The sequence below is a fragment of the Mustela erminea genome, chromosome 4, assembly GCF_009829155.1.
Source record: "Mustela erminea isolate mMusErm1 chromosome 4, mMusErm1.Pri, whole genome shotgun sequence".
Classification (NCBI taxonomy): Eukaryota; Metazoa; Chordata; class Mammalia; order Carnivora; family Mustelidae; genus Mustela; species Mustela erminea.
Window position 1 is genome coordinate 100,064,288 of NC_045617.1, and position 26,832 is coordinate 100,091,119.

The 26,832-nt window shown below is 38.2% G+C and overlaps 1 protein-coding gene across 4 annotated transcripts in view; it reads left to right on the forward strand.

Moving 5' to 3' along the window:
• Positions 1–1,722: 1,722 nt before the first annotated feature.
• Positions 1,723–26,832, forward strand: part of MLIP (muscular LMNA interacting protein) — a 258,002-nt gene continuing 232,892 nt past the window's right edge. For 2 of the 4 annotated variants that reach the window (XM_032340283.1, XM_032340284.1), the window contains exon 1: positions 10,125–10,287. In XM_032340283.1, coding sequence (XP_032196174.1) covers positions 10,225–10,287 — 63 coding nt within the window. In that variant the 5' untranslated portion in view covers positions 10,125–10,224. The other 2 variants (XM_032340280.1, XM_032340281.1) reach the window with 2 other exon arrangements.

Genomic DNA, 26,832 nt, shown 5'->3' on the forward strand with positions numbered 1-26,832 from the left:
GGTTGCCTTGGATACTCAGCCCAAGGGATTTGGGCCCTCTGGTTGCTCTCTAAGGGAGCATTAATCAGGAGGAAGTAGACTGAAGTATGTTCCCAGTCCAGAGAATCTCACGTTTTACAGCAGGTAGTGGCTGGGAGCTCTGGCTTGGGAGTAAACCTCGCTCTGTTTTTTTCTTGTGTGTGGACTTGCAAAGGCGCTTAGCCTCTGTCTCAGCTTCCCATTTTGTACAGTGACGCAGCTCCCTCATGGGGTTGTTGAGGGGATAAGATGAGAAAGAGTGTCCTATCAGTCGCTCAGCAGAGTCACTGGTTCATAGTATGTGATCATGGTGTTTTCTCTTATTACTGCAAAGTGACAGGTGTAAATCATCCATATGTACTCCATAAACCTCCATGTCCACCTGTCATTCCTCAAACACATTGTGCATATTCTGGGTTTCATTGTTGTTGTTTTTTTGTTTGTTTTGTTTTTGTTGTTTTTTAAACATTTTTATGTATTTGAGGGAAAGAGAGAGAGAAAGAGCCTGAGTGGAATGAGGAAGAAGCAAACTCCCCACCAAGCCAGATGTGGGGCTCGATCCGGCACCCTGAGATTATGACCTGAGCCGAAGGCAAAAGCTTAACCAACTGAGCCACCCAGCTGTTCTGGCCGCCATTATTTCAGTTTACACTTGACATGTTTTTCTTCCTGTAACTGTCAATTCTAAATTGTACAGTAGGTAAATCAGTGCTTCTCACCTTTCATGCATACAGGAATCATCTGTGAGTCTTGTTAAAATGTAGATTCTGACTAAATAGGTCTAGGTTTGTATCCAAGATTTGCGAATTTCTAATAAACTCCCACATGAAGTCAATGTTGCTGTCCAAAGACTACTTGTAGTAGAAATCCAATGTCTCTGTAAAATCATCCCCAGTGTCTGTAGCTAGAACGTCCTCTCCTTCTTTCACTTTCAAAGCACATTATTTAGACTCTCAATTTAGCACGTACCACGTTCAGCCTGCTTTGGTGCTCTGCTGTATGTGATTCTGTTCATTCCTCACTAAGCTCTCAGCTGAAAGCTGTCAGCACCAGCATGATGGTATGGATATGGGGTTCAACCAATAATAGTCAAATTATCGCACTGAATGAAAAAGAATGAACTAATACCTTAAAATAACGTTGTGTTTTACATGAGTATTCACTTAGAGATTGTCGACATAAATCAATTTAATTAGTGGAAACAGTGAAAGAGAGTAGCGTTGTGAATAATTTCAAATGGTGAGTATCTGATTGTGATATTTCCTTTTTCTTAAGAAAACACTATACATTATAGGATTCAGGGTGGGGTGATGTATTGGATAGGATGACAAAGCCAATCTGGGATGATACGGTTTCTACAGATAATCAAATAAATGGGTAAAAATTTGTTTTTCAAACTCTGAGTTTCTTGGGCCATAGTTTTAAAAAAAGCCTCTAAGTAAACCAGAGGCCAAAGTTGGATAACCCTGCGTACAGGCTGGGCATTAATTGGGGTAACATGGACTCACTCTGTTGAGAGTCATTAGGGAAAAGAATTTGTAGGGAATGAGGAAAGTGCTTTGGAGGTTTCTGTTGGAGGAGGTCATCAAGAGGACGTGACCTCTGCTTGACCCTTGGGCTGAACCCAGGCAACCAGAGGCTCCTCATCTCCTCCCCTGTCCTTGGAATGTGTATTCTGTCTATTGTTCCCACAGTAGGAGCCATTTCAAGGGCACAGCCTTAAGAGTGCAACGTGCTGGGGAGACCAGCAGGATGGTAATGGCACCGAACTCTGTTAAGGCTTCTATAGAAGCTTTGAAGATTCAGGTGCTTGGGTGCAGAGATCATCCTGCAGACACCCAAGACAAGCCTGCATGTAAGTTCCCTTCCTTACTAAGCCGTCTACCTACTGATCTGGAGTAGCCTGCCTCCTCCTTCAGTCTCTTCTTGCCCTCCATGCACGGGAGTCCGTTTGTGAACTAACAATCTCTGGTCTGTGGATATTTGCTGGTGGCTGGATAGCGGGCTCACTGTGGAGTTGGTCCAGCCTTGTGTGGGCACCTCCTGCATAATTCTGACTTTCCTTCCCCGGCATAATTGGCATTTCATTTCGGGAGGACTTTCCATTGTATTTTAAAAATCCAATCAATGTAAGCAGAAAAGAAACTCCATTTTCAGTTAACCTTTTCCTTGCCTACCACTCATGTCCTTAGGGAAGCTTAAAGAATTTTCTTTGGTACACTAAAAAAGTAGATAGTTGGATATACTGCAAAACTTTTCAACACTTGACTCCAAATCCCCACGACTGCCAAGACATTCTTATAAAGAAATCATTTGGGGAAAGTTAGCAACTACTGTTTTTGTGAAATGATCGCTGTGGGGATGAGGTTTTTGCCTAACTTTTTTTTTTCTTTTAAATTTAGTTTCTGTATCTTGTGCCTGGTATCCGACGTTAGTTAGAGAATAAACAGTACTTTGCAAAGACTGACAGGGTCAGCTGCTCTGGGAATGTGACCGGTGACCTCCCGGATGGATTATCGTCCTGCAGGCTGCTTCCAAGTCAGTTGAAAGGTAAGCATTCTTTCTGTATAAGTGCACGCTGCTTTGGAACACGGTTCAATTTCAACTGATAAATCTGAAAGTATATCCCGGGCGCGCTGTCTCAAAGGGCACAGAGCTGTTACTTCGGGGGCAAAGTGATTTGTCATGTCAACACAACCACAACGGCGAAGCTCCTGGGTTTAGGGGAGGAGTGAGCTACAGTGTTGCATCTGGTTGCTTTGATTAAGCCCTGAGGACACAGGAAAACTCCATCCAGAATTCGTTTCTCAAGTTAGAAACACACATTGTAAATCTAATATTCAAAAACTAAAGCCTTCCATTTCTGAGTCCTTTTTTCCTGAAGTCTTAACCAATTTAAGCTGGCTGTTGTCTTCACTTCTTCTTCTTCTTTTTTTTTTTTTTTAAGATTTTATTTATTTATTTGACAGACAGAGATCGCAAGTAGGCACAGAGGCAGGCAGAGAGAGGAGGAAGCAGGGTCCCTGCTGAGCAGAGAGCCCGATGCGGGACTCGATCCTATGACCCTGAGATCATGACCTGAGCGGAAGGCAGAGGCTTTAACCCACTGAGCCACCCAGGTGCCCTTGTCTTCACTTCTGAAACAACAGTGGTGAGAGTGTGTGTGTGTGTGAGTGTGTGTGTGATTGAGAGAGACACAGAGAGAGAGCAACAGAGACAGAGACAGACACTACCAGGAAGGATACCTATTGTTCAGAGGATCTGGAAATATAGTGAGTGTTCCAAATGCAAGAGTCAAAACTTGTTCAGTGCACACATCGTGACTGTCCCCATGAACAAGAGAAAATTTATCTCAAGTCTCTCGAAAATTGTAGATGCTGAGTATAGAATAGCGGAGAAAATGGAACATGCTGGAATTAGATCCCCAAGTGGTTTTAATCAGCTTCTCTGTTATAGACTCTTGAGGTATGGATTTAGTTTTATATCAGAATTGCTGTTATTTCTAAATTATCATCAGTGTTGCTAGTATTAGTTTATTTTTAACCTCACATTTTATTTTTCAATATATTTTGATAAAAGAGTTGCATTTTTCAGATGCACACATTCAAAAAGCTAACACTTTTCAAAGTTCTCACAGCTCTCGCTTGATTGAACTATTTTCTAGTGCTCAAATGAATGCTCTATCATCAAGAAATGATTTTATAAAGAAAATGTCTCTTTCCGGACATTGCCTAAAATGTCTTTTCTACAGTCATTTTTAAAATATGGCCCAGAACCAAAATAAGGGCACAAATAGTATCAGAAGAAGTAAAAAAAAAAAAACCAAAAAAAAAAAATCAAAAATCATACTCCAGTAGGAAAGGTTTATATTTCACTGAAGATTGGTAATTACAAAGGTACAAATTTGTTAAGCTGTTATTATCGTAATTATCATATACTGATATTTTAGGGTTTGCTTTTGTGTCCACTTGGCAGATGCAACTTACAAAAATGTTTATTATACAGTGACAAATTCAACTTTAAAAAATTTCTCTGTAGACGTGATTTTTCACAAGCTGTAGGCATGTACCGTAACTCAGCATCCAGTACCTCTGGCTGCAGGAGCTGGAAGGGATGCTTACAAGTGGTGATGGTGGGACATTAAAAGTCTTCCTGTGTTTGTGTCTTCCAGATGCACAGACAGATGAGAAGATAAGCATCAGAGGAATTTTTCAGAAGAAGGGTCCCCAGCTACTGCTTGAGAGTTTACAGTTGCCAAATCTGATAAACAGACTCAGGTAGGGGAGCTGGGAAAACTAGAAAATTCTGGGGACTGGTCTTTGCATTTTGTTTTTCATTGCTACCCCACTTGCCCATCCCATTACCCATCAAACAGAGACTTTTGGAGACATGGGTGTAAATTTTCAACTAGGAGCAACACCAGTAGGTCAGTTCTCAGTGCTAGGTCTACACTAGATTTGCATTTGGCTCTTGGGTACACAAGGAAACACACTTCCAGTGTGGCTTTGGGGACAGGCTCCTGCAGGCATGTGCCGAGTGTAATAACCTGGTCTACCAGTAAATGGGTATAGAGCTTCCATGGGCTTCTGACTGGACTGTAGAGAGTGTATAGGACCCATGCCTGGCCTGCTGCAGGTGGTATGTGGAGAGATAGACCTGTATTCATTGTCTCAGAAGAGGACCCCATCTTAATAAAAAGGTATTTATCCTTGGAGCACACAGTGAGGAAGATTCTCAGTTGTCTACACCAGGCTTTGCAGATTTATTTTTTCAAAGAAAACAGCATTTGTCGTTCATGCCTTATGGGTATCTGTCTTCCTTGTGAGGTTTCCTGTGCTTTTGCTGTGGAGCTGTAAGTCCCTTAAATGGCAGGTGTGGGGAAATCACCAATGAAAACAAAAGACACTGTATTAACTTGCTGACTGTAGAGGAACAATCCATTTTATTTATTTATTTTTATTTATTTTTATTTATTTATTTATTTATTTATTTATTTATTTGACAGAGAGAAATCACAAGTAGTCGGAGAGGCAGGCAGAGAGAGAGAGAGAGGGAAGCAGGCTCCCCACTGAACAGAGAGCCCAATGCGGGACTCGATCCCAGGACCCCGAGATCATGACCTGAGCCGAAGGCAGTGGCTTAACCCACTGAGCCACCCAGGCGCCCCAGGAACAATCCATTTTAATAGCTGCAAACTCCACTCTCCTCCAGGTTTTGAATAGAGGCACAAAATGACCAACTCTGAGCAGCTGAGATTTCACCCTCTGGAAGAAGCACATGACAAGGGTGCAAAGATGCCAGTATATTGAAGTAAATATCATTTGCTGAGGGTCATTTGTTCCACTTTTGAATGGAATTCTTACTGGCCTACAGTGGCGTAGATTTTAATTTCCTGTTTGGAGTGACCTGTTACTCATATTATGTTTCTGGTAAAAATCATAAATTTCCAGCTTTGAAAGGAATTACCGATATTTCTTTGTATGTTTTTAAGTAATAGCTTTCTGGAGAAATAATTCACATACCATAAAATTCACTCTTTTACAGTATATGTTACTCTTCAGTGGTTTTTAGTATATGCCAGAGTTACGGGATCATCATGACTATCCAATTTCGGAATATTTTCATCACCTCAGAAGGAAGCCCCATAACTGTTAGCTGTCATTCCTCATTCTGGAATTCCCTCACCTCCTGGCAACCACCCATTATCTTTCTGTTTCTGCGGAATTGTCAAATACTCTGGATTGTTCATATAAATCATCAAAGAATATGTGGCTTTTTTTGTGGCCAGCTTCTTTCTCCTATCATATTTTCAAGGTTCATCCATGTGGTGGGAATATCAATGCTTCATTCCTTTCTATGGACTCTTAATAATGTGCTCCTGTGGCATCTTTCACATTGCTTCACCATTACTGTGTTGATAGACATTGGTGTGGTTTCTACTTTCTGACAGTTATGAATAATGCTGTATCATGAACGTTCTTGCGGACACATGTTTTCGCTTCTCTTGTGTACATCACTGGAATCGGAATTACTGGGTCGTACAACTCTTTATATAAAATGTTGAGAGACTGCCACACTGTTTCCTTTTCTAAAAGATGTATTTATTTGTTTTAGAGATGAGAGAGACTGCGTGAGGGAGTGGGTGTTGGGAAAGGGTAGAGGGAGAGAGGCTGTCAAGCAGACTCCCAGGGGAGCGCAGAGCCCAGCTTGGGGCTGGATCTCATACCCCGAGATCATGACCCGAGCTGGAATCAAGTTCCCAGTGCTTCACCTACTGAGCCACCCAGGTGCCTGTTTTCTGAAGTGGCTGTTCCACTTCACAGGCCCACCAGCCCAAGGAGGGCTCCGGTTTATCTACTTGTTGCCAATGCTTGCGATTCTGATTTGATTTTAGTCATCCTAGTGGGTGTGAAGTGTTATCTCGTTGTGGTTTTGATTTGCATTCTCTAAGCACAACATCTTTTCATATGCTTGTTGGCCATTTGTTTGTCTTCTTCAGGAGAGATGTCTATTCAAATCCTTGGACCATTTTTAAACCGGGTTGTTTGTACTTTATATTGCTGAGTTGTCAGAATCCTTTACACAGTTTGGATATAAGTCCTTTATCAGGGGAATGATTTACAAATATTTTCTCCTACTCTCTATTAATTTTTGTGTCACTTTTGTTCAGACTTTGATACTATCTTTGAACTCACTTTTTTTCTAGATAAACTTCACATAGTCCAGGGAATTAATGGCACATACGTTTAGCGACAGCCTGCTCGATGCCAGACACTGTGTTAAGTTCTTGGCACACATTACCATGTTTAATTTTTGTAAGAACATGAAGAGTCTGGTATCATCCCTTCTTTTAAGGGAATGGGCACTGAAGCTCTGAGAATTGAGTTTGCTCAAAGTGACCCAATGAGAAGGTGGCAGAATCTGCAAATGAGTCCCCTTCTTCCTGCTGCTTCAATCTGTTGTTTTCTCCTTTACTCCAGTAGTTAATTGTTTGAACAAGGCAAGTGAACATCAATACTGTGTTCCTCTGCAATATGATTTGTGCTGGATAAATGCATTTCATTCTGATCTCCTACCCAAAGTCGTATGAATAACAGTGAATGACAAGTCTTAAGTCCCATCTATTTGATGCGTATCCCTCCTCCCCCACCCCACCTCCTCTTCCTCTCTCTTTCCTCATTTGCTTTTTTTTTTTTTCCTTCCCTTCTTTTCTCTCCTCTCCTCTTTCTGTTACAAGAATTTATTTGTTCCTTACTATGTTCTAAATGTCTGGAGATGAAATGATGCATAAAAACCCCTCAAATGAATAGATAAGGAACACTCAAAATATCATGCGAAATAATATAACATCAGAGGTGATAAGAGCTGTGAAGAAGTATATAGCAAATGAGTGGGCAGAGGCTTCTCTATTTTAGATGGGGAGCTTGGGGAGATCTGGATAAAGTGAGAAGGGAGCCACGTGACTCTGGGGTGAGAGCATTCCCATCAGAGGGAGGAAAATACTTGTGGGACAGACAAGCAGAGAAGAGACCAGGTTGGACCTCTCTCAGCTGTTTGACCAGTAATAGATGAGTGCTAGCTTTGGCTAAGCATAATTTTACCTAAAAAAAAAAAAAAAAGTTGTGTCCCTAAAATATATCTGAACTATCTTTAAACATAGTTCTGTAAGGGGATGGAGTAGCTTGTATTCACCACAAAGTGCTGGTGCTGTTGACTCACTCTCCTTGTTATGCCTACGATGAACTTATTTGTTCAGAGGTGCTAAGTGCACAGTGGTTAGGAGTTTGGGCCAAGGAACTTGAGTGCCATGAGTTAGTTGTGTAACTGTCTTCTTCTTATTTTTTAACTCTAAAATGAGTGTGTTAGTGTGCTAAGGCTATGGTACAAATACCATAGACTGGATGACTTAATAGAAATCTCTTTCCTCCCAGTTCGGAGCTGAACGTCCAAGGTGTTGGCAATGTTGGCTTCCTTGGAAGGCCTCTCTCTCTGGCTTGTAGAAGGCTGCCTCCTGTGTCTTCCCATGGTCTTCTCTGATTTTTCTGTTTTTGTCTTAATCTCTTCTAATAAGGACACAAGTCATATTGGATTAGGGCCTCCCCTCATGACCTCATTTTACCTTAATTACTTCTTGACATATCCTATTTTCAAATATAGTTTTATTCTTAAATGCTGGGTATTAGGACTTCAACATGAATTTGTGGGGCAGGGGACACAATTTGGCCCATGATAATCGTGAAAATAATAGTATCTACTATTAATTGAGATAATATATGTAAAGCCTTAAAGGAGTTCCTGGCACAAAGTGAGTGCTATTAAAGTGTGCTAAGTAAGAGTATTGCTATCATACTTAGATTCAGTCATGCCTACATGGTAAGTTTGTTGAGGGAAGATACATAAAGATTATATCTTTGAATTTTATTATTTTTTTATTATTTTAAAAAAATCTGCATGTACCTAGAATAATTATCACTATTATAGCTTCTCAGTGCACGTTTGCTGAAGTTAAACTTTTCATCCCTGGTGGGAAGGAGATCGCTGGTGCTCTCATCATCACTCTTTTCTCCTTCCCCACTAGCTCTGCATTCCACCACTCCCCTGCTTCTAACTGGATCCCAGATTTCACCTTTAGGCACTAAACTAGCAGTCACCAAGTTTCCTTTCGCAATCATAGCATGCTTTTTTTTGTCCCCCCCCCCCCCCCCCCCCCCCCCGCAAGAGATTTTGGAAGTTGCATTTACATAAAATTTCAGCTATCGCTTTGCTTTTGACACATACGAAACTTGCATGCCAGGACGCTTGTAAGAAAGACATCAGTTTTCAAACTTGTTAAGGCAACAGGGTATATGATTCCTTATCTGGAATACAGAGTTGAGGCAAAGAGGGAAGTCCCTTTTGCCCGTGAGTCAGATACAGTGTTTCTGAATTCATCCTTCTGAAGCAGGGCTGACTAGCTAGGTTTACTTCTTACTAAGTGTTTCACTTATGAGATCCTCCGCCCTTCTGTCTTGTGTAACAATAAGTTCGTCTGTCATGTGTGACAGTAAGTGTGGAGTAAGTTCTCTAGCCACTCTGCCTGGTGACAGAGAACTGGCTAACGCCACTCTGAAGGATGGAGCCCCACAATACATTTCCTAAAACGTTTTCTTAAAAAATGAAGGAAAAACTGATGGGAAACTTGTGTTAAGTTCAGAAACAGGTGTTAAAATGTTTCAAACAGACCGAGGGGTTAGACCACCATGTCGATCAGTCTTGGCTTACTCTGAAAGCCACTTTTTCTTTTTATTTCCATCCACATATCTGGTTTCGTGCAAAAGTAGAGGGAGTTAATTACCATTGAGTCCCACAATAATTTTCTTTAAGATATGTAACAGTTTTCAAAGAATTCTGAAAATATTATTCAATTACAAAAAAAATATGAATTTTCAATTTTCATATGGGAACTTTGTTCCCAGTAGAAAAACCGGGATCATGAAGAAAACCAGTTTTATTTTAGGAAGGGAAACACCACTTTTATTTTACGGGGTTTCTAAACATCAGTTGCCAACTTTTCATGGAAGAAAATTGGCAATACCCCTTGAATACATGTGTTGTGTCTTAAGAGTTTTCACTAGTTATCCTTTTGCTCTTTTCCTGTAAGTGGCTTTTTAAACTTTTGAGCTACAAAAGAATGCATAACTGTCTGGACTACCAGGACGCAAATTGGAATTCGAGAGAATGAGGCTGTCTGATTCATATTGGCCATATGATCATTACATTTGTTCTTTGGAAACAGCTTTATTAGGTCTGTATTCTAGAGTATATTTTATTCTGCTCCAGTGGCTCTGAATGAATTCTTTGATGGTGGCTTTTTGTCACATGCATCTTTCATGGTTCAGGGAACCTAACCTGTTGGAATATTCTCCTGTTGAAGAGTTTGCTTTTCTATCTAGTGACATTTATCATTATCTAAGGCCAGCTGCCTGACTTCTCTTCAGTGCTCTGTTTATGGGGTTTGAACATCTATAAATGGAAACACTAGCTAACCAGAAACTATTGCCAGGGCTTTCTGATAGTGTCCTGAGCACTCACAACTTGGAATGTCCTGCAATATCTAACATGTAAGCACGTCAAATCATTTTCTAGACAGACTCTGACTCTCTTTTTCTGTTTCTCTCTCTCTCTCCCTCTCTCCCTCTGTCTCTGTCTCTCTCATTCAGTTCCAACATGGAATTTGAAAAGCATGAAAAAGGAAGCTTATTAAATGAGAAATTAGAGGAGAACCTGACGGTAAGATGTGTGAGATTTAGCATACACAGATTGATAACGCGACTGACATAGTGACAGAGCCGCTGTCACAGATTGGAAAAGTTGTACTAACCAACTTGTATTTTGATGTTTTTCTCTGGTCAGCAGCCTGAAAATTAATGAGTTCCTTGGACTTTGATGAACACAGTGTAATAAAATTATTTAAAAAATTTCAATACTAGAATGTGGGCAAATTTGATTTTAGTTAAATGATGTGATTTACCTCCGTTTTTAAAACTCGAATCCATTTATTTTGAGCCCTTGCTGTATTGCCTCAATACTGGGAGATTATTGCATTTATTGAGCTACCTCTTAGGGAAGTCCAGTTTCTCTGAGATACGAGGAAAATGTGACAAGAAAAGTATATAAGTATTAAATGCTATTTTAATATTTTATCAAGTAAGTTAATGATCTGTTGTAAGGATAAAGCTTACTCAGCAGAAAGGTTTGATTATTTTGCTATCAAAGTTGTAAAAGTTAAGTTGACCTTGATGCTGAGAAATTACATGTCAATGCTCTGTAGAGGTTACCTGTGTTTGCTCAAACATAAAATACACAATAGACTGGAGTAGTAGAATGTGTTGTTCCTGGTTCACCTGATAGGTATAGGGGGCTAATTATGTTTGGAATGTGCTGTGGCTACAGAGTTAAGGATAGAACAGGCATGGCTAATTTTAACAACAGTACAAGTAGCAAAAAGTAAAACTACATCAACTCTAAGACTATGACTTCTTGAAATTGTGAGACTGCATTGTTCTGGATGTTTGAAATAGGGATTTATGCCCTCTTAATGATATTAAAACCTGTGAGATGAAAAAAGATATCCAGAGGGTTGAAAATTCATGAAGTGTATTAGAATTTCAGTCTTGAAGAAATATATTGAATAAAATGTAACTTTTTCTTAAAGGATTCAGGTCATCCTTTTGAATATAGCTGTGGATCTCTGTTCCAGGTGGTTGTCTAAACATGTATTGGTCAGAGACTTATTTGGCCTTTGACTATCTTGAAAAGCTATGAATTGTTGGAGACCTAACTAGGGGTCTTGAGTCACAAAGATCTGAGTGACAATTCTCATTCCACTACTTCAGAATGCAGGAATATGGGATTTTGTTTAAGCTTTCTGGGTTACAGTTAACGCACTTGTAAGATGGGGAGTAGTAATACTAATTTGAAGGATGTCATGAAGATTAAAAACTATAAATGTTTGAGGATTCCCTGAGCTGAACCTATTCTTTTCAAACTGTTTTTGGCGTGACTTATAAGATACATACCCAAATTTATTAATATAAAAAGAGAAATCTGAAGTGTATTTCAAAATAAAAGGAAACCTTAGATATGCCCACTTCACAGTCTTAGTAGTTATAAAACTTTCATGGAACCGGATAGAGAGTAAGTAAATACATGAATAGAGAGTTGCTATGAGTTGTGTGAAATTTGACCCAGAGCTTTCTGGCAATCTTTTACAGGGAGTTTTGCAAATAAATACAGTGAATATGGGACAAGAAAACAGAAGTTAATGTGGTCTCTTATTATGTGGGGTGATTTGATGTAGACATATTTCCCTCTCTGAAGGGTCAGACATTCTGCATGCGGGACTCTACCTTGAACACGGATGTAAATCTAGAAGTAAGCAAAAACCTCTCCTTAGAGGACGCCACTGTCACAAAATACATGAGCATTACTCTGGAGGAGAGATCTAGGGCGAGCCTCCGATTAAATTCCAGAGGAGTGGAGGGAAGTGTGGGACAGCTCGGAAGTCCTGGGAACATCTAATCTGCACTGAGAAGAGATGATTCTGGGGGGGAAGGGAACACATTAAAGTTCAGTAGTGTGGGCAGTTGTCTCTATGGGCAAACAGAGCTATGTATGTAACCCAGATATCTTTCAGATAAAGGAATTTTGGTGACACTGTTATCAAGAAAAGGTTAACATATTCAGTGTCTCTAAGAGATCTGGAAAATATATAATATATCTCTGGAAGTTTACAGTAGAAATTATTTTGGTTAACCCTTTGACTATTTATGTGGACAAACATCTAAAATAAACATCTAAAAACATCAACTTGTGGAGCCTTGTGTTCCTTGCTAATACCGACATAATACAGTATGCCTGGCTAGGTTGCTGTATACAGTTAAAAAATGTATTTTTGTAGAGTTCACTAGGTTCTGAAAATTATTAAATTTATTATAGTCAAATTTGCAAAAACATGGTTTTTAGAAGGAGAAAATATTTTTTCCATGAAAATAAATATGTATACATTATAATATTGCTGTGTTATAATATGTATCTTCTTTAAAATTAAAGGTGTACACATAAAGATTTTTATTATGAACAATGTGATGAACTATATCACACAATTAAGGAATTTACATGATTGGCTTTATTTGAAAAAAATTACAAGGTGAGATCTACAGCAAAGAAGAAAATCAATAGTCTTCAGATTTTTAGAACTTGTTTATTCTATCCAAAGAAAGAGACAATAATAAATTCAGATTTTTTCTGTTTCCTTCAAGATTTTATTTAGATTCACATCAGTTCACACATAGTGTGGTGTAAGTTTCAGGGGTAGAATTTAGTGATTGATCAGTTGCATACAATACCCAGTGCTCATATCCAGTGCCCTTCTTAATGCCCATCACCATTTACCCCAGTTCCCCACCCTCTCCCCTCCAGCAACCCTGTTTGCTCCCCATAGTTAAGAGTTTCTTATGGTTTGCCTCCCTCTCTGTTTTCACCTTATTTTATTTTTTGTTCCCTCCCCTTGTGTTCATCTGTTTTCTTAAATTCCACATATGAGTGAAATCATATGGTATTTTTCTTTCTCTGGCTGATTTATTTTGTTTGGCACAATACCCTCTAATTCCATCCATGTTGTTGCAAATGGCAAAATTTCATTCATTTTGATGGCTGAATAATAGTACATATATATAGATATAGATCTAGATATAGACATATAGACATAGATATATGTATACACACAGACACACACACACACACACACACCACATCTTCCTTATCCATTCATCAGTTGATGGACGTTTGGGTTCTTTCTGAGTTTTGGCTATTGTGGACATTGCTGCTACAAATACTGGCATGCGTGTGCCCCTTCAGAGCACTATTTTTGTATCCTTAGGATAAATACCTAGTAGTATAGTTGCTGCATCACAGGTTAGTTCTATTTTCAACTTTCTGAGGAACCTCCATATTGTTTTCCAGAGTGGCTGCACCAGCTTGCATTCCCACCAACAGTGTAGGAGTGCTCCCTTTCCTACATCCTCACCAGCATCTGTTTTTTCCTGACTTATTCATTTTAGCCATCATGACTGGTGTGATGTGATATCTCACTGTGGGTTTGATTTGTCTTTCCCTGATGTCAAGAGGTGTTGAGCTTTTCTTCATGTGTCTGCTGGCCATTTATATGTCTTCTCTGTAGAAATGTTCATGTCTTCTGCCCATTTCTTAACTGGATTATTTGTTTTTTGGGTGTTGAGTTTGATAAGTTCTTTATAGATTTTGGATACTAGCCCTTTATCTAATATGTCATTTATAAATCTCTCCTCCCATTCCATAGGCTGCCTTCTAGTTTTGTTGACTGTTTCCTTTGTTGTGCAAAAGCTTTTTGTTTTGATGAAGTCCCAATAGTTCATTTTTGCCTTTGTTTCCCTTGCCTTTGGAGATGTGTCTAGCAAGAAGTTTCTGTATCTGAGGTCAGAGAGGTTGCCGCCTGTGTTCTCCTCTAGGATTTTGATGGTTTCCTGCCTCACATGTAGGCCTTTCAACCATTTTGAGTTTATTCTTGTGTGTGGTATAAAGATCTGGTCCAGTTTCATTCTTTTGCATGTTGCTGTTCAGTTTTCCAAACACCCGTTTGTTGAAGGGACTGTCTCTTTTTGCACTGGGTATTCTTTCCTGCTATGTTGAAGATTAGTTGACCATAGAGTTGAGGGTCCAAGTCTGGGCTCTCTGTTGATTCCATTGATCTATGTGTCTGTTTTTGTGCCAGTTCCATACTGCCTTGATGATGACAGCTTTGTAATAGAGCTTGAAGTCTGGAACTGTGAAGCCACCAGCTGCTTTTCTTTTTCAGGGTTACTGTGGCTATTCAGTGTCTTTTCTGTTTCCACACAAATTTTAGAGTTGTTTGTTTTAGCTCTGTGAAAATGATGGTGTTATTTTGATGGAGATTGCATTGACTCTGTAGATTGCTGTGGGCAGCATAGACATTTTAAATTATACTTGTTCTTCAAATCTGTGAGTATGGAATGTTTTTCCTTTTCTTAGAGTCTTCCTCAATTTCTTTCATGAGTGTTCTATAGTTTTCAGAGTACCGATCCTTTTCCTGTTTGGTTAGGTTTATTCTGAGGTATCTTACGGTTTTTGTTAAAATTGTAGATGGGATTGATTCCTTGATTTCTTTTTCTGCTGCTTCATTAGTGGTGTATAGAAATGCAACAGTCTTCTGTGCATTGATTTTATAGCCAGCAACTTTGCTGAATTCTGGGATCAGTTCTAGCAACATTTTGATTGAGTCTACTTAGAGTATCATATTATCTGCAAGGTCTGAAAGTTTGACCTCTTCTTTGCCCATTTGGATACCTTAATAGGATTCTTTACTACATATCCAATATAGACTCCACCTTATAGGGATAAGAGAATTGCTACCATTAGCTATTGACACTTTTTTTGCCCTGAATTTGTTACTCTTTGGAAATTAGAAGTAAAGATTCCTGGGAGCTTGACAATTGTAGGTGGATCAATAGATAATCAGCTAAGAAATATGATAACTCTAATCTTTCAATATGTCCTAAGCTTATCAATCCCATCTAAATTTTTCACAAATCAGTTGATATTATCCCAGTTTTTTAAACATGAAAAAGAAAACTCAAAGAGCATGGACTTAAAGGGACATTTCCAACCTTTGAAAAGCCAACACATTATGCTGTGCTGGATATTTTAGTCCTCCCTGATTCTGCAAAATCAGATTACACTAAAGGTGATTTTTATGGGGATGCAGGGAGGGAGGGAGCTATTTTGTAACAATACAGTTCTGTTTGGTTGGTTCTACAGTAATTGGTGTTGGAGTTGAATGGATCTTTTGTTTTTTCTTGATGAGATTTGAGTAACCATTGTATCATGTGTTCCCCAAAGTACATTCCTTAGAATTCTGATTTTCTAAACTGCTCTGCAAAAAGAGGTTCTGATCTATGCTCATGAATATTCATGAAACATTGTATAGGATGAACTACACAATCTTACTTCTTTTTGGAGACTCTTACTGTATTTTAACACACTGAAGGCCTTGAGACATTTTGGAGGTTCCTCTTGTATTTCTTAAACTCCCTACCAATGTAATGTATTTTACTGTATGTATGCAATGACAGTGAATATTTTGGCTACTGTTCTCTGGAATACATTTTAGGAAGTGATGTGTCAGTACCTTAGTTGTCTGATTTTATTTATGAGTTTCATTTTCAGAATAATGATACAAAGATCAATAAATTTAAGCTGAATATCATTTGTTATCTATAAAGTGACGTTATTTCTGGAATAGAGTTGAGAGTAAGTACACTACTATTTAGTATGTTTTAATAAATAAGTAAAATTAAGACAGGATATCCTGACTATTTTCCAAAATCTTTTTAGGTCATTAAATGCATCAACAGAGAATTTCACTTACATTTATCTTCAACTAAAATTTCTTAATGAAAAGGAACAATTCATGTATTAACATAGTAAAAATTGCCATGCACCTCAGGATATTCTGAAATAATAATGTTTTCTTTCTTTAAGATATGATAAGAACAAACATATTTCATGCATAAGCCTAATAATTTCTATTACATTAATATAATATGTTTCAAGAGATAATTCAGTCTTCCCAAGTAATAAATGTTCAATAAATATCACAAAAATAATGATAGTGAGAAGGGTAAGTCAACCAATTCACTTTATATGAACCTTGGTAGAAGCAAATTAATGCAGTAGTCAATTTGAATGTCATAAATATTGCTTTTTTGAGTAAAAGAAATTTTTGAGATTGATCTGTTATCTCATCTGGCAGATTTCTAATAGGATGTATCTCATATAAGGAGATGAAAACTAAAATTTTAGATAACTAAAATTTTACTTTTTATGTTTAAAATTTTTCAACTTGTTTTGACCTTGGGGATAAAAGTTTTATCCAATGATTTGCAAATTTACCTATAATCTCAAAAATTTTTTTTTCGGTTTCAAAAAGAAAGAGATCATGCCACTTCTTTTTGCTACAATGAAAGAGAAAATAAATTGAAGAAAAACTGTGGTAAAGATGCAGAAACACAGAAAATTATGCATTTTAAAAAATTCTGTGATAATTCAGTGAAGCACACTTTTTAAATAAGGTTTAATTTAGCTTTTCATAGCTTCATTAATACAAATAACCCTAATTATTTTCTGAGAAGAAATTTGTTAGCAAACAAAAACATAGGACTAACACTTGGCTATAGTTCCCAATGTTATTATCTGATGACAAGTCTGACTTCTGTTGGGGACACCTTTGCAGATACAATCTAGTGTCTGTTAGGTAAAAAAAGTCGAAAGAGCCTTTCAAATCAATGGACATTTTTGAATGTCTGTTTTGAACAAGATAGGGTCCTATGGACTGTAGTAGAAGTTCACATGAGAGAGAAAGTCTTGATCACCAAGAAGATTATTAGATTTTATTATTTTTTAGTAGGTTATGAAATAATCATGATAAATTTAGTAGCTGGGAAATATTCTAAGTGTAGAAAACATAAACATCCCCAATTCTTTTTTCTCACATAGATGTGAGACAGCAAGTCTGTAATTATTCATTAGAACATCTTAACAGTGGGACAGCTGTAAGGTATTCTATATTGTAATATATTTTATTCTGTTATAATATTGACTGTTGGAGGTCACTGAAAGTACATGGCCACTGGCTGACCCACAATGAGCTAGACCTGGTAGTTGGAAGTTGCTCCCTGCCTTGCCACCGCCTTCCTTGGATTATACATTCTGCCTAATTTTCCCATGGGAGCTGTTTTCGAGGAAGTAGCCTTGAGAGAGTAAGGTGTTTTTGATACCATTTGGATGGTATAGTGTCTGAACGCAGTTAAGTTCTCTATACAGACTTTTAAGATTCTGGCGCTTGGGCGTGGAGATCTACTCATCTTGTGACACTTAAGACAAGCTCATCAGTAAGTTCCTGGCTTGGTAGGCCTGTTATCTACCAGTCTGGAGCGGTCTGCCTATTTGATCTCTCCTACCCCTCCATGTGTGGGGACCAATTTCGAATTTCACCTGGGAAGCTCCCAAGGTTTTGAATGAACAACTACATAACCTATTTTTCTAGTGTCTAACTAGAGTCATTGGTAATATGTACTCAGGAGGTGCTGACATGCTTGAAAGAAAAGTTTAGACTGCTAATGTTTCTGATGGGTCATCTAGAGATAATTTTTAGCATGGCTTGAATGTTGATTCTGCTCCATACATAATTCCTGACAAGACAACGTTGTATAATAAAATAGGTGATAAACTGAGGTTCATAAATCTCTGGTGGTCAGGTGCTAGATATATGTGTCTTTATCATAATTGATTGCCCTGGATCCTTCTCTACTAAGTTTGATGATAACCAAAAGGGAGGAAAGATGAAAACAAACAAATGAACAATGACATTTCCTTTTCTTTGGCATTTGATTATTTATTTTTGAAAACTCCTTCCATTTCTCTGCCATTTGTAAGACTGGGTCAATGACTCTTGCTATGTTATGGATTTTAGGTTGGCCTTTGGTGTTCATTTTGATGGTAGAGGATGTGAATTTGTCCCCAAACCTTAATTCCTCTGTGATGCTGGCTCATGTTTGTATTTATGTGTGACACCGTCATGGAGAATGGTAGGCATTTGGGCATCTTCAAGGCGGCTGCTGGTCTTAACATGTTTGTGGTGCCTACAGTGCCTTCCGTGTTTCTATTTGGCATATCTCCCAGGATGGCCTATTCCTTACCAGTAAATTTTGAATTTATTAATTCTTTTCTCCAGGGAGGACTAGAGTTCTGTAATAAGTTGACATACAAAATACTCTGTGGAAATAATTATTTAAAAAAAAAACCCAAAGATGGGCAATAATAAGCCAGATTTTATGGTAAGTGCCTCAATAAGGATCCCTCAAATTCAAAATTAGGACTCTGTGAATTTCTGAATTTTTAGTAAGATTAATTTATTCGCATTTCTTAGGGAGATAAGAACTCTCTGAGGAGTCAGTAAAGGGGTTGTAGGATTGATCAGTCAGCACCAGTATTTCAGATTTTGCTGGTTAAGGTAATGTTCTCCAAAGAGCTGACACATCCCTCCAGCATTGGTATGAAGATTCTGGTTTTACTGCAGATGAAGTATAGTTGCAAAGACTAACCATGAAATGGAATCATTTGGCAGATCAAAGTGAAAAACTAAATAATTACTCCTAAGTCTTTTTTGCATAAGAAATAATTCCACCCTAACTTCTCTCTAGCCTCTTTTTCATAGAGAGCCAGTAACACAATTCTTAAATAACCAAAGAATCTGTAGATTGTAAAAAAAAAAAAAAAAAAAAAAAAGAGAGGAGACAAGATGCCATAGACCATTGGGATTGATAGGAAATTACTAAGCAATGGGAACTGAAGTCTTAATGGGCATAATGGCAGAATGAAGTAAGACCACAAAAATGATGAGTTAGGGTAGGTGAGTACATGCAGGAGTTCTGAGTACTATCTTAACATCTTTGAAAGCCAAAACAAAAAACCTGTGCCTTTGGGGGGTGTGTGTGTGTGTGTGTGTGTATCTCTGATTCCAAAGAGGTCTTCCATCTCTTTGTAAGTGCCATTTTGTGTGGTAAAAAGCATGTTATATCTGAGTCTAGGAGACCATTTTTGGTGTTAAAGTCGTGTTTATGTGACCTTAGACAAATCACATAACCTTAGGTCTCCTTCCTTACAGACTGAGAGGTTGGGTTGGATTTGTAAAGACTGCTGTGGATCTCTAGCATTTTATAAGTCTGTGAAAGTGTCCTTGAGCTGTGTGGTCATTAAATCCTTTCCATAAGAAACAATGCCTATTTATACAAACATTAGAAACCTTGAAATAGATTATTATATTTTTATGTCATCACTGGCCAAGTGTAAAGTCAAAGTCCTTGTTACTAGATTCTTAGATTTTTTGCAGTGCAAAATTTCACAGTTCAGTACTCATAAATTGAATTACACATATTCTTTATGTTTTCACTGAGAAGCAGCAAAGATTTGAGAATGGGATCACGGGAGAACACTATGGAATAGATAAAGAAAATAGTGTGTAAGTGCCTTAATATTAACGTCAAAATATAGTAAAAATAAGGTATTCTATTTTCTCATAGTACTACATAAAATAAAGTTGCTGCTGTGTTTTCATCAGGAACAAAAATTTAGAACACATATGTCTGCATTTTAAATGTTATTTCTAAGATGGTTTCATAAGCTGTTACTCATTCCGCTTTGTAGTTCTTACCACTCCCGGCAACGTGCCTGACACAGATATCTTGGTCCCTGTGCAATTCTAATTTTAGTCCCTTTGCACTGCTGAAGGTGGAGAAAAAAGTGGACTGCACCCGAATGGCAAAAATCCAGCCACCATTTCCATTTTTCTTTTACCTTTAAGAAAAATGAGGACTGTGTCTGTTAGCACCCAGGGACGGGAGGGGAGAGTAAAGTGAAACTGATAAGGATCCAGATTTCTACTTTATGGTTCAAATGAAGTTCTTGAAGCCATCCAGTCCTTTGAAAACCACTGCTAATTAAAGCAGTATCTGCTGATAATGTAAGTCTGAGATGCACTGTTTGAATGGATCTTTTGATGCAGCTCTGTGTGTTGGTGAATGGCAGAAAGGAGACGGATCGCAGGCTTTAAGCGAACGGTGCTTTCACACTGACATTTATAACACACTGTACGTGCGGCGAAATATTTTCTGGGTTCTCATTGTGGGAAGTACAATTACTTACATATCTACTTGTTCTGCCCCAACTCTGGCTCCCCTCAGGGAATGACAAATAGACTGTTGTATTAGTGATGTAATTACATTACCGAGTCATGGGCTTTATTTTGCTACATGATCTTCATAAAAATAAGGAGGTGATTTTTTAAAATGGTGAGAGGATGTCTGTGGTTTAATTGCCAGTTTTCTCCTTTATTTATGTCCTAAAAATTTCTCCAGGGTACGTTCATCAATTTTCTTCTCAGTTAATGGGCATTTCCTTGCATACGTGGCTTCTGGAGAAGACGTCACCCCCAGTTTGTTCTTTAAAATAGGCCTCCTGCCCTTGTGGGTGTCAGAATGTAGCAATTCAGAGACCACCTCATGCTTTTAAATACTAACTCTGTGACATTTGTCTCAGGAGCAGATGAGAGAGCCCATAAGACTGCGTTCCTAAACCTGTAATAATTTCTCTGGGATATCATGTCATAGTGGGAGACTGAAGGAAGAAAATTCATGACAGCATGAATTAATAAGCTTATCACAGAGAGTGGGGAGTTCTTTTAGAATGTGTGAAGGAAACATGGGGAATGAACTATTTTTGTTCCTATTTTTTTTTTTTTTCCAGTCAAGCTCAGCTTACAATCTGGAGATTCCTACATGTTTTGTTGTTTTATCTGCTTCTGCTCATCCATCCATCCATCCGTCCATCCATCTACCTGTCCATTCATTCGTCCGTCCATCCAGGCAGGGAGTCCTCTCCTTATAGCTTCTGACCTTCTGGCTGCCTGGATCCCTTTGCATGTGGTATGGAAGGAGATGAAGGAGCTAGTCATAGAGATTTGCAATGAATTCTCTTCTTTGAAACCCTATTACAGTCATAACCCCTGTGGAATTTGCCTGCCTCGAGTCTGGTGCACCCTCCAGGGTTTGCCAAGATACTTATTAGTGTTCCTTCCTGACCTCAGTTCTGCCTCATAGCATAGCCAAACACCTTCATCTCCTTTTCATCTTCCAGAAATTTACAGTGTGCTTTTTCATGCTGACTGCTCTCTCCTTCCAAATCTCTAATTGTTGGGGGTTTATTCTTTTACATTCCTTTATTCTCTTATTAATGGGGTCAAGAAAAGGATTTGAGAGAAACTTAATGTATTCCATCAGCCATCTTGATTTATTCTTAAATTTTATCCTAAATGCTTTGTGCTTTCAGTAGGTGGTGTGTCATGGATAGTCTTTCTTTCTTCTTCAGTGAGGGAAAAATGAATTTGTGTGGAACTGTTGCATAGGCTATGTTAAATGGCATGCCAGATAATATTCTGAGTCTATAACTCAAAAAATATTTTAATGCCATTTTTAAAAGCTTGAATGTGGAAGATTAAGAAATTTCTAGTTTTTACCCTTCTTATTTGTGCCAGAGTGATTTTGGTAGTTAAGTACAAGGAGTCTGGGGTCAGGGTTCAAAACTGGGTGCTTGTGTGCTCAACCTCTATGAGCTACAGTTTCCTCATCTGTTAAATGGGATATGACTTACCTCCTGGGGCTTTAATAGGGATGGAGAATGAAGATATATTTGAAAAGTGCCATTCATAGTAAGTACTCACAAACCAGTAGTCATTAGAGATTTGAGAATCACAGTGGTGTACAAGTTACTTCTCGTGTCTGGGGAATCCTTCGGCTGTGACTGCAGTTTGGTTCCTTCAGTCAGACCATGAGTGATTTCACTCTGATTGTTAGGCCGGAGGCCGTGCTTATTTTTCCACTAGGAAGGGTGCCATCATCCAACCTTTAAGTATCTTTTTTTTTTCTTTTAAGATTTTATTTATTTATTTGAGAGAAAGAGAGCAAGTACATAGGAGTGGGGTGGGGAGGGACAGAGGGAGAGGCAGAAGCAGACTCTGCACTGAGCAGGGAACTCCATGCGGGACTTGATTCCAGGAACCTGAGATCATGGCTCGAGCTGAAGGCAGACACTTACCTGACTGAGCCACCCAGGTGCCCCTAACCTTTAAGTTTTAATTTTGTGTCAGTTCTGTGAAGACTGACAAAGATTCAAAAGCAAGAGGTTTTAAAACATGAAGCCTATTCTGAAAGACATTATGGCCCAGTCTGTGTGGTGAATAATTATGTTATATGAATGCAAGTACTATATACATATGGGATAAATGGATACATTGTGAGGTGTGAATAATTAGGGCCATACCTATTATGTAGCTCTTAAAGTTAATAAAAATTATACCAGTAACTGGCAGGCTAACCAAGGAAGGATATTTGTAGGAGGCGAAGAACACAGGTAAATAGAAGTAGAGTTAAGGAAGACATTGTTGTGCTTGTGTGTGTGTGTAAAATGTTCAAAAGAAGAACATAAATATGGTTGACAACAATCTGATTCAAAAAAGTTTTAAATCTGGAAACTATTTTGTTCAGGATATCATAATTTATATCTCTTACCTTCATCTGGCATTTTTTCTTTCCTGCACAGAAGATATTTTCCCAGGAAAGCAATACTTCCAACAGTTCATTAATTTTTTTACTTAAGAATTTTTCAATAAAACAGTTTCATGCACTACAAGTAGAGCTGTAAATTGGTACTGCTTTTTTGGAGCATAATTCTAATGTGTTAAGTGTTTACATACACACTGGCCAGACAATTTTTCTCTAGAAATCTGTTTAAAGTGAAGAAATAAATATTTAGTTATAATGATGTTTATTACAACAGTATTTACAGAAGTAAACATAATGGAATTAAATGCTAATCTCTTACAAAATGCAAGGAAATTTAAGGATAGTTAGGACAGTGCAATATGTATCACCTTTTTTTCCTGTAAAGATATAGATATTATGAACTATTCTGTTGTGGACCCTACAGTTACCAGACCACTAAGATGCAATCAGTGTGTATGTTTGTGTAGCATTTCTCTTTGAGCTCAACCATATAATTTTAATCATCCAAATAAAGGCAACAGTAGCAGGGGTTGAATTATATTTTTCAGTCTTACTGAAATTTCAAATAGCTCAGTGATTTTTTTCAAAACAAGCTCACATGATTATGACTCTGCTGGCCTGATGAGATCGTATCACAGAAGAAGTCAAGGACAGTCGTCTTCATGTGAGAGCAGACTTACAGAAACCTTGAGTGCTTTCATCTTTTTGTCTTAACAGCATCGCCCCCAAGAGACTGCAAACACCTCTAGGCCAGCAGCTCTATTTTCCTAGTAGCCAGGGCTGTGTCTGGGACATGGCAGCTGGCACTCCTGGATGGACTGCTGAGGTATGATGTTGGCATGTCTGTGTGTGCGTGCAGCATGCCCTTCATCTGACTTGGTAAGTGACAGGGATGCCAGACTGATCAATCAAGTCAGTCACTTCTGTTGGACTCGTAACTCAACCTCATCAGTGTTGCCTGGGAGTAGGAAGGGGAAGCATTCTGTGAAATCTCTGTGCGGTGCAAAGAACACTAAATACCAGCGTGTTTGGTATTGGCAGTTGGGCAGAGGCACCAGCACCCTCCACTCAGTACCCTGGAACTTCATGTGGACACAGGCAGGAAGCCTTGACCTTGGTGGCAGAATTGCAGATTTGGACACTGGCCATAGCATGGCTGCAGGGTGATGGCCAGAATGTGAGAGGAGGAAAAATGTCAGACTCTGTATGTTAACCAAAGCACTAGTTCATGGAGCAATTACAGAGGTTGTGGAACTTTCTCTGTGGGAAGAAGTGCAGCCAGATACTGTTTTGTTTTTTTGTTTTTTGTTTTTTAAAGATCGTATTTATTTATTTGAGAGAGAATGAGAGAGCATGAGTGGGGGGCGGGGAGCAGCAGAGGCAGAGGGAGAAGCAGACTCCCCACTGAGCAAGGAGCCCTGTGCAGGACTCTATCCCAAGGACCCTGGGGTCATGACCTGAGCCAAAGGCAGACACTTAACTGATTGAACCACCCAGGTATCCCAAGATACTATTTTTAATACTGTTTTTAATGATTAGCTTGACCTCATTTTAGCTCTAAGAACTGGTTATATTTACAATTCCCTTGTGAACATTAACTACTACCAAAAAAAATGGTGTATAATATTAGGTATTCTCAGATACCTGGAAATTCTTTATCACTGACAGTTAGGAGTAACAAGATATACTTAGGAAATTAATAAAATCTGCATTATCCTTTGGGGATTTTCATTTTTATTTCTAATGAGTTTATGTTTTGCTTAGACTCTTTTTTCTTATCCCACCAAATTCCGGTGCTGAGAGGTAGATTTTCCTCAATCATATTCTGCAATAGCAGCTGCAGAGTGTGGATGAGAGTGGAGTATTTCTAGATCTGAAATTTTTGTGCATTTGGTTTTGGTTGGTTTTTATAATAGTTGAGAGATAAAGGGAATTATGTTTTGGTTCCCCATGTATTTAAATTCCCCAGGTACAATTTTAGGTTGATACTTAACAAAAATTGTAGGAAAGAATCAGCTTATTGTCATTCTAAAGGCACCAAGCAAGCTGACACTTTTTCTGATTACTCTGTTTTTTGTTGACATTTTACCATTAATAATGAGACAGCTATTGCTGTTTTAATCCAGTAGTCTAAATATTTAAAGACGTTATTCTTACAAAGTATGTTTAATTGAATTTTTAATGTAATACCAAGCTTGAAAACCAAATATCTTTTGAATAATAGTTTAAGATAAACTGAGTAATTCTGCCTACGTGATGATTTTGATAATAGCTGGAGCATGTTTTACATTCCAAGAAGTAGACTAAGCACTTACCTTGCTATCATCACTGCAATTCCACAGGGTAAATGATATTATTTCCTTTTAATCGTTGAAATAACTAAGTCATAAGTCAGTTGCCTAGGACACATAGCAAGCCAGTGGAAGACTTTGATCTCTGGAAAAGTTGGGTCCAGAAACTTCTCTTCCAACCACACCTGTACCTGTCTCATTGACAGATCCAAAACCTCAGCTCTAGCCCTATGGTGATTTCCTGTTTTCCTTCGAGCAAACAATACTTGGTGTTTATGCCAACACACAATGATAAAATAACCCAAACTGGTATTTACATCATGGAAACTTTATTTTTATTTTATTTTATTTTATTTTATTTTATTTTTTTAATTTTTTTTTAAAGATTTTATTTATTTGTCAGAGAGAGAGAGGGAGCGAGAGCGAGCACAGGCAGACAGAGTGGCAGGCAGAGACAGAGGGAGAAGCAGGCTCCCTGCCGAGGAAGGAGCCCAATGTGGGACTTGATCCCAGGACGCTGGGATCATGACCTGAGCCGAAGGCAGCTGCTTAACCAACTGAGCCACCCAGGCATCCCTCATGGAAACTTTATTATTCTTTGTTGAAAGATTAGACTAATGTTTAGTCAGTGTGGAAAGGAGTAAAATGTTACTACAACAGACTGTACATGAGTAACAGTACTTCAGCACTCTTCTCCTGAATTCACTTAACATCTATTAAAACAATTTCCCTTTAAATACGGCAATACTCTTGATAACATTGAATTTTCACTAGAAATATAATTAGATAGATGATCACTTTTACATAATATCAAAAGTAGTCTTTCAGCATCTTGATTATTATTTCAGGATCTAACTTCTCAGTCAACTATACTGTTGAGTCTGAGATGCTAAAATTCTGATTCCAATTGCAATGAACGTGGGATGTTTCCCCACATGACCAAGCAATTCTTAGATACCAGATATTTATCCTACAATCTAACTGAATTCTGTGTGTGTGTGTGTGTGTGTGTATTTCTTCAAATTTTTGTTTATATTCTAGTTAGTAAACATAAAGTGCAATATTGGTTTTAGGAGTAGAATTCAGTGGTTCATCACTTACTATAATACGCAGTCCTCATCATAACAAGTACCCTGTGTAAGACATCATCCGTCTAGCCCATCCCCACCTACCCATCTCTGTCAATCCTCAGTTTGTTCTCTATCATTAAGAATCTCTTATGATTTGTCCCCCTGACTTTTTTCCCTCTTCCCATAAGTTCATCTGTTTTGTTTCTTGAATTCCATATATGAGTGAAATTATTTGGTATTAATCTTTCTCTGACTGACTTACTTCACTTAGCGTAATACACTGTAGCTCCAGCCATGTCATTGCAAATGGCAAGATTTCATTCTTTTTGATGACTGAGTAGTATTCCATTATATATATATATAGATATAGATATCTATATCTATATATATATATATCACACGCTCTTTATCCATTCATAGGTTGATGAACTCTTGGGCTCTTTCTGTAGTTTGGTTATTGTTTATTATGCTGCTATAAACATTGGGGTGCTCGTGCACCTTCCAATCTGTATTTGTGTTTCCTTCAGATAAACACCTACTAGTACAATTGCTGGATCATAGGGTAGTTCTATTTTTAACTGTTTGAGGAATTCCATACTGTTTTCCAGAGTGGTTCACCAGTTTGCATTCCCACCAACAGTGTAAGAGGGTTCCCTTTCTCTGCATCCTTGCCAACACCTGTTGTTTCTTGTGTAGCTAATTTTAGCCATTCTGACAGGTGTGAGGTAGTATCTCATCATA